Source organism: Chenopodium album, chromosome 10 (assembly GCF_948465745.1).
Source record: "Chenopodium album chromosome 10, dcCheAlbu1.1, whole genome shotgun sequence".
In the NCBI taxonomy this organism is placed as follows: domain Eukaryota; kingdom Viridiplantae; phylum Streptophyta; class Magnoliopsida; order Caryophyllales; family Amaranthaceae; genus Chenopodium; species Chenopodium album.
The window spans coordinates 54,598,247-54,606,668 of NC_137843.1; the positions used below are offsets into that span (position 1 = coordinate 54,598,247).

Sequence of the window (8,422 nt, forward strand, 5' to 3'; positions counted from 1 at the left end):
AATGATCTCAATGTTCCCGTGCTGGATTGGCTGCTTGATAATTTAGAAGATGGAGATGAGGTGAAGGGTGAAGAATGGCCAAGAGTATTTGGTGTCACGTGTTGGTGGTTGTGGAAATGGAGAAACGAAAAATCTTTCAATGTTACTCCTAATATTCCAGTTGATCAGATTAGTTTTATCTTTGCTAGAATTGGAATCATTAAGAAAGCATTAGATGCAGGATTGATGAAGATGCGGCAAGGAGGCAAGCGTAAGAGAGAGCAAGTCTATATCAGGTGGAGTTTTCCAAATTTGGGGTGGGTGAAGCTGAATACAGACGGGGCATCTAAGGGGAATCCAGGAAGAGCAGGGGCTGGAGGTATCATCAGAGGCAGCAATGGGGAGTTGTTCGAGTGCTTTGCTATTAGTTGTGGAATATGTTCTTGCACTAAAGCTGAAATTGTTGCTGTGATGAAAGGTTTAATGGTTGCCTGGGAGGGAGGACATCGAAAAGTGCAGCTTTCGATTGACTCCAAAGTTGTTGCTGCACTGTTAGTGGAAGATACTCCTACTAACTCTCCCTACATTCATTTAATTCGAAAATGCAAAGCCCTGATTTCTCATAGAGATTGGGAGGTGGTGATCTCGCATTGCTTTCGTGAAGCTAACCGTGCTGCGGATTGGCTTGCTAATTACGGAGTTTCAGCGAGTCTCAACCTTGAGCTTTTAGAGGCGGTCCCGAGGGATCTTAATGCTATTTTATTGGAGGATTTGGGGGGTGTAGCATTACCTAGGATGGTGCCTACGAATAAGTCATTCTAGTTGCTACTTACTTAGCCCTTATGGCTTTGCTGTTAGTTTCCTTTTCTGTTTTCCTTTTGTTTTCTTTTTTCTGTTTGTTTTGTTCTGTTTTAGCTTGTTTTTCCCTTGGGGCTTGCCCCTCTCCTTCACCAAAAAAAAAAAAGAAACAAGAAAAAGGTAATTTTTCACTTTTTATTGTTAGTTATAAGAAAATCAGAAATCTTATTTTTCACTTATTTAAGATATTATAAGTTCTGATAAGTTCAGTTCAGATAAGTAAAAATGAGGTTAATATAAGACTTCTCTTATAAAGTAAAAATGAGGTTAATATAAGACTTCTCTTATAAGGATACTGAATAAGCTTTTAATTATGTTATGGTATGTGTATACTCCGTATAATTCAATTCCAAATATAATATGCTATGAACGAAATACATTCGATTTCATTATTTTTTTTATGCTATGCATGACAACAAACACCATGAGAAAAAGAGAGAAAATTTCAAAAGAACTATTTTCTATGTTTCATAATGATTTTAGTAATTTGACTAATTATGTTTTCAAAAAAAAAAATTCAAATAGGAAGAACGATATGAAACGAAATGAGTAATAGACATCTCGTTTTGAGAGACTCTTTTCTCATTGCTAGCTATTGACTACTTATAAATGGATGATTCGGCTATAAGAATAAGATAAGAGAGGAATTGAATACAAAAACATACCAACAAAAAAGTAGCAAGCTCTCCAACCACCACGCTTGGATCTACGAACAGGGTTGCCTTTGAGATCAACTGTTCCATCTTTTGTGTAATCATCAATTCCTGCTTCTTCAATAGCCATTGATAATAAGATGACTTTTAATTAATTGAATGATTGGCTGTCTAGTAAAACAAACTAGGTAGCAGCTAATGTGGGGATACTTAGTTTTTTTTTTTTTTTTTTATATAAGATGCTTACGAAATTGCGAGTATCTTGGGATTCCTAATACTACGACGGAGTATTAATGTTTTTGAACGGATGTAGCTCCTTGGTTGTTAGAGGTTATATACTATATTATTTGTTAGGATTTTTGTTTTGATACTCTCAATATGTGTGCATTTATTTATCAATTATTATGCCATGGAGTCACCTCAATTAAGGCACCTATTCACAGTTTATAAGCTTATGACACGTTTGGTATAAGAACAAGAAATAAAGATAGGCAAATGACATAAAATATAATAATACTGTTGTAAAATTAAACTAATTGACATGAACTATGGTTCGAATGGCCTTTAATGACATAGATCATGGCTTTGAACACCATCATTTCTATTCATTGTCACTTGTTGTTTTGGAGTTCATGGTATAGTCAAATTGGTTTAGTTAGTTTATGTTTGTTTCCTCAATTTTGGGATGTTTGTTATTATCATAATAATACAAGTAGCTCCTCAATAATACAATTTATAAATGTAGTTTTTTTCTATCTTTTCTCTCAAAGCTCCTCAATTATGGCTGCTCATCTTCTTCTCGTCTTTCTTCCTACTTACTCAGAACATGCCATGAAAGTTATTAGCATACTAGCTGTAATTATGTTGTATATATATGAGCATATAATTTACTTGAATGTCTCAAGTAAATTATACGCTCGTTTCATTACGAGCTATGACCTATAAAGTACATTCTTTTATGAAACGACAAGTGATTTAAGTTTACATTGCTCGGTCTTTCATCTGATTAATACATCTTGTTAATTTGAACTCAATCCTTATATCATTTCGTGTCTAAAATTACGTGAATGTCGTTTTTAAACAGTTACAACAGGAGTGTACAAACCAAACATCGGTCAAACATAGCTTTCGTAGTAATTTTGATAACTATTCCTGGACATTTTAGAAGCAAGAGTAGCAAAATTTATTACACACACAATCACACTACTTATATACTCGTTATCATCATTCATTCATCTTCCCCTAAATTCGTATACCTCAACCTCATCCAATAACCTCACTTAGCCCAACAATGGCGTCGTCAGCATACACCTTATCAGTAGTAGAGAAACTTCAAGAAGCCAAGAAAAAATCAGGAAAATCCTTCAACCAAATTGCTTCTGAAACTGGTCTTACCAACGTTTATGTAGCCCAGCTTCTTCGACGCCAAGCCCAATTGAAGCCCGATACTGCCCCTAAACTCCGGGCTGCGTTACCCGAATTGACTGATGATCATATTGAGCTTATGATGAGACCTCCTTTCAGATCTTATGATCCTGATTTGACCCAAGAACCCGCCATTTATAGGTCTTTTTCTCTCTCCTATTGTCATGAGATTTTGAAATTTGGTTTTGATTTTCTGGGATTTTAGTTTTATCATCTGGGTTAGTTTTAATTTGTTGATTATTTAGGGATTATTGATTATGTTGGTGGTTATTTAAATTTGGGTATGGTTTTTCTGGATTATTAGTATTATCATCTGGATTATGGTTTAATTTGTTGATTATTATGTGATTATGTTGTTGATATTGAATATTGGTTTTGGTTTTTCTGGGTTATTAGCATTATCATCTGGGTTATGATTTAATTTGTTGATTATGTATGTTGTGGATTGATTAATTAATTGCCCTATGTAATCCACTTGCATTAAATTATTTGATTTTCTAATTAATTTTTCTGGGTTATTGTGTTGAGTGTATGTTGTACTACCACTACTGATATCCAATTTGGGGTTTTATTTTATTTGGGGTAATTTTGATTGGTTTTGAAGGATTAATCAATTGTTTTGCCCAAGTAGTAGTTATATGGAGGTATATATGCTTAATTTCTGTACAATGAAGAAATTTTTGAGAGAGATGGAAAGTTATTTGGTTGACATTTTAGTATGTGCTCCAATATGATGTGGTCATGTGGTAAATTTGAAGTATTCATGATGGATTGAAGAAGTTTGAATTGCTCTATAGAAGTTCTATTTGTTTGAGCTCCTGAAGAACATTTGTAGAATTACTATGCACCCGATTTTGGCTGATGAAAAGTTTGGCTAGAAGTTTGATTGAATGTTATAGTTTGTGCTACTATTAAGCATGGCTTTGGTGGTGTTTTGGTTTTATTGAATGGAATGTTTTTGTGTTCTTTTATTCAGTTGGTTATTCTTGTTGGTATATTTATTATTTTCTGTGGCCGTTGTGGATGTTGCCGCCATAGAAAAGCGAGCTTAACCATGCTAAACATGTACTAGCTAGAATCTCCTTTCTCCGGTGATCTTGATATCATTAATATGCCTGTGGTTTGGAATGGAACGATGAAATTCCTTTGATTATCTTTGATAATTGTTTGCTGGGTGCCTGGGTCTTGCTGTAATAATGCATTGCCCAATTACCCTATGGACTTTTTCTCTACCACCCCCTCTTCCTCCAAATATATAAAAAAATTCCTACTTGTTTATTTTAAGAATGTTAAGACTAATATGATCCAAATTCTTGATAAAATATAAAAATATTGGTGCAAAACTTTGTTTCAATCTTCCTTTTAGTTTGTTTCCACTATAATAATGCATTGGTTTCAGTACATTCTTTCCTTTTTAATAATGCCATGTCTACAGGTTGCATGAAGCAACCATGCATTTTGGTGAGAGCATAAAAGAAATAATCAACGAGGAGTTTGGTGATGGCATGTAAGGATCTAACTATACTCTTGCTCTTAGTTCATATACTAAATTTATGCTCTATCTCTCTTCTCTTGATTGCTATATTCACTCTGTTCAGCTAATCTTATTGAGGAAATTTGAGATGTTCTCGTATAGTTGACGATCCACTTTTTCTGTTTCCTTTGGACTTATGCGATTGTAAAACTATCGGATGTTTAATCCCAATTACTGAATAATTTAAGCTCCTCCAAAATAAGAGGGTTAGGATACGAGATAATTGATCCCTTATTGTAATTTTAATTATCATATACATCATTTTGCAACTAGCCAATGGTATAACCATTATTACTTTTGGGCCATCTTGCAGACCTGTTTTTTAGTCTCTATTTTAGATTAACACAGGCTCATTCAGCAGTTCATGTTCACCAATCATTATACAATCAATTGAACTCTTAATATATTCTCCATCCACTAGACATGCTAATCTATCAAACCTTATGTTATATCTGCAATGTACTAAGTGTTACTCTTGCTCTCAATATGGCTCGGGATATAAGTTGGTCATTTGTTGTTGGCTTGTCATTGATTTACTTATATGCCATGCTTGTTTTTTGTTTACTGACATTTTGTATTGGTTGTTCATTTGACTCATGTTTAGCATGTCAGCCATAGATTTCTATTGCTCGGTCGATAAGGTCAAAGGCGTTGATGGAAAGGACAGGGTTGTGGTTACTTTTGATGGGAAGTATTTGCCATACACTGAGCAGGTCAGTTGGATTTATCATATTCACTCTTTTTCTGGATAACAAAAAGTTCCATTGTAAGTTTGAACATTCTAGTACCTTTCTTGTTGTAGCCTAATACTAAATTTTTAGATGGGAACACCCAAGCACTAATCATGTACAAAAAGTGGTTTAAATGGTTAAAAAGTTGCAAATTTGGCCATTGTCATTATATTCATATAAGAGATTTAGTTAGTTGGGAAAAAGGTAATGGATTGTTTGGTTGTAATTTGGTGTGGGATCTTTCATATGGATGTCACTACCTCGCTATCTTAGGATGTCTAGGATGGTGCTTTACTAGCTACGTCACTTTGGATTTGTCGATATTCTTCAGCGATCATCACCATTAACTCCCATATTTTTACGTGGTAATGAGTTATAATGTAAATAATGAAGGAAATGCTTCCTTCATAGTGGTGTTCTACTAAGAGTGAGGAATAGCTCAAGTGGTTAGAGCTTTCATCTCGGTTTCAAGTGATCTTGTGATCAATTCTCACCCCCGCCCTTGTGGCTCTCTAAACACCAAAAAAAAAAAAAAAAAAAAAAAAATAGTGGTTATACCTCTTCTTAGACCTTCATGCTGGGATTAGGTCGTATTACGCTTTTTTTTTTGTCTCTATTCCTTGATACAGAGCATATTATTACCTTACTCCAAACATACTATCTCTATTCTAGTTTGCTTGAATTAGCTTTGTTTAAATGTTGTTTGATATCTACTCGAAGTTAACACGTTTGCATTTCTCTCGCTGCCAGAAGTCTGAGCACATGCTATCAAGACCAAGGAATTGAGGACGATGAAGAATCCTTGTACAAAAACTCTGTCATTTGATGTAAATGAAGTCATATTCATCAAGAACGTAGCAAGTTTTGCGAGTACTTAATTGCTGTACCAAAAACATTGTTGTGTAGTACAGTCTACTTAAGTTAATCTGTGTAAAATCATTGTGTCAATAATGCTATTGGAAAACACTCATGCAATAAAAAGAACTCTTGTTCGTACTAGTTCCTTCCGGTCTTGAAATAAAAATGGTGTGGCAGTCCTTTTGAAACAAACTCGGATAAGCTGCATTTAAATTAATTTGTGCTTGTAAATGTTTACTCTTTTTATGTTAAAGTTCGGAAGATGAGGGTGTTTTGAATTACTTACGTCTACACTCCAATCCTATTATTCAACAACCCCCTTTTGTGTATATCGTACCAAGTTTTTTTTTTTTTTTTTTTTTTTTTTTGGGGGGGGGGGGGGGGTGGGTGGGGGGGAATCGTACCAAGTATAATGCATTGAATAAGATTTGTAATGAACACATACAGATTTACGCCCAATATAACTAGTTTAGTTAATTAAAATTTTAAACTCAAAATGATCTCGTATACACTATTATAGGTCATGAGTCTCACTCTATACACAGTAAATGATCAAAAGTTGGGTTGGACAGACCATATTTGAGTTTTTTTTTTTTTTTTTTTTGAGTTGGTAAAGAGAAGGGCCCTATCAAGTTGGAACTTCTCATAAGTGCTCCCAACTAAGTTAAGAGTAAGGGAATCTCCACTCCAAAGTGGCTCAAATAAGATTTGATCCCACAACCTTCATATTGTGATATGTAAATATTACCATTAGACAAAGCTATGTTTGGTACCATATTTGAATATGGCTTTGCAAGTTTTGGATGAAATCGGTCTAGTCATACTTTTTTTTTTTTTTTTGAAACACATACTCTTGTAATCTTGTTGATAACTTTACCTCCAAAAGAAAAAAAAAAAAAAAAAAAAAAAAGTCGGGTCGACCCGAATAGAATACAGCACGGAAATGTTTGTTTCTCATTGATACCTGAAACCCTAAAAAAAGCGCAGCTATATAATATCTCCCCTCAAACCCTTTCCCAATCAGTCGTCTCCGCTATCTGCATCTTCTTCGCTCACTCTTTTCTCTCCTACTAAAACTAAATCCAAAACCCATTTTTTCTTCTTTAAAATCTTAGCTTAACCTTTTCAATTTTTTCCTGCTAAAATTTCCAGTAATGATTTTTGGCATGATTAAAAAGATAGATTTAGTCCATCTTGGCAAAGCTAGTCGGCCTTTGGCGATGACTAATTTTGAATGCTAATGGACTTATATTAATCTCAGATTTTCCATCTCCTCCCTGTTCTGATCTTCTAATTATCAAATGAGGTTTCCGATCATTGGAGATGATACATTTTTTATTAAAATTATTTTTGGGAAATGATGATAAACTATCGTATTTAATCTGAAGCATTAGCTTTGCTGATTCGTATTATTTGCACGTCAGTCTGATCCCTATTTTCTAATTTTATTTATTTTTACAAAAATGAAAAAGTCCATTCTCAGCAAAGCAGGAAAAACAGAGATGAATAGCTTTGGATTAAAATGGACTAATATTACCATGTTCACTCTATAACTGTCCTCTTTTTCTTTTTTCCTGTGAATCTGTTGGTCAGTGGAGTTGATACATTTTTTTTTCTTTTTAATTGTTGAATTATTAATGCTAATTTATAAATGGGTGTGTTTGAATTTAATTATTTTTACCCAGTTTGATTAAGAAATATGCATTTCAAAATTTGGATGAATGTAATCATAATCTCATGAAATTATGGTGAATCGCGTGGGCATCTTAAATAAAAAAAAATTAATGTATTCAGCGATTTTGTATCATGGACATTTACTTGCATGATGTACAAGGAGTCAAGGAGAACGAAATTAACTTACTGATATAATGACGTACAATATCTATGATGAGATGAACTATTCAAAAAAAAAAAAAAAAAAAAAAGCCGATGAGATGAGAGATTGGACAAATTGATGGACAAGCACAATAAAGAACGAAATGAATACAAAAAAAATAAAATAACAAGATTCTTAAAGAGGCCTAAACAACTCTATTCTCTTACTCTGCAATTGCTATACTTGTAGACCAGTATTTTGTAGATGAGTCGATAAGAGATGAGAAAGCAAACAAATAGAGAGAGAGATTAATATGTGATGAAAACCAATACTTCACTTAATTTCTAATGGAAGATGTAGCAAAGTTACCAAGCAAGGGAGGCCATGATTGTAGGAGTTGTATTGGTTATGCAAATTTGAAGCTTGCGGCAGGGCCAAGATATAGCCCACAGGCGAGCGAGTTAGGGCCTGTTCTCTTACGTTGAAATTCAGTTCAGTTCAGTTCAGCTCCTAATTTCCTTCTCTTATAAAATATTCATTTCAGTTCAGTTCAACTGAGTTCAGTTCA

At 33.9% G+C, this 8,422-nt stretch overlaps 1 protein-coding gene and 1 non-coding gene across 2 annotated transcripts; both read left to right on the forward strand.

Annotated features, from left to right (window-relative positions):
- Positions 1 to 2,686: 2,686 nt before the first annotated feature.
- On the forward strand, positions 2,687 to 6,255 carry LOC145562556 (cyanate hydratase-like). The gene is made up of 4 exons (XM_081622861.1): positions 2,687 to 3,056; positions 4,351 to 4,422; positions 5,054 to 5,162; positions 5,931 to 6,255. Exons 1-4 carry the CDS (start codon positions 2,782 to 2,784, stop codon positions 5,964 to 5,966), a joined length of 492 nt encoding a protein of 163 aa, XP_081478987.1. The 5' UTR covers positions 2,687 to 2,781; the 3' UTR covers positions 5,967 to 6,255.
- A 1,132-nt stretch (positions 6,256 to 7,387) lies between these two features.
- Positions 7,388 to 7,474, forward strand: LOC145565943 (small nucleolar RNA Z122). Its single transcript, XR_014095292.1, has one exon. It is a non-coding gene; the product is annotated as a small nucleolar RNA Z122 (small nucleolar RNA).
- The last annotated feature ends 948 nt before the right edge of the window (positions 7,475 to 8,422 follow it).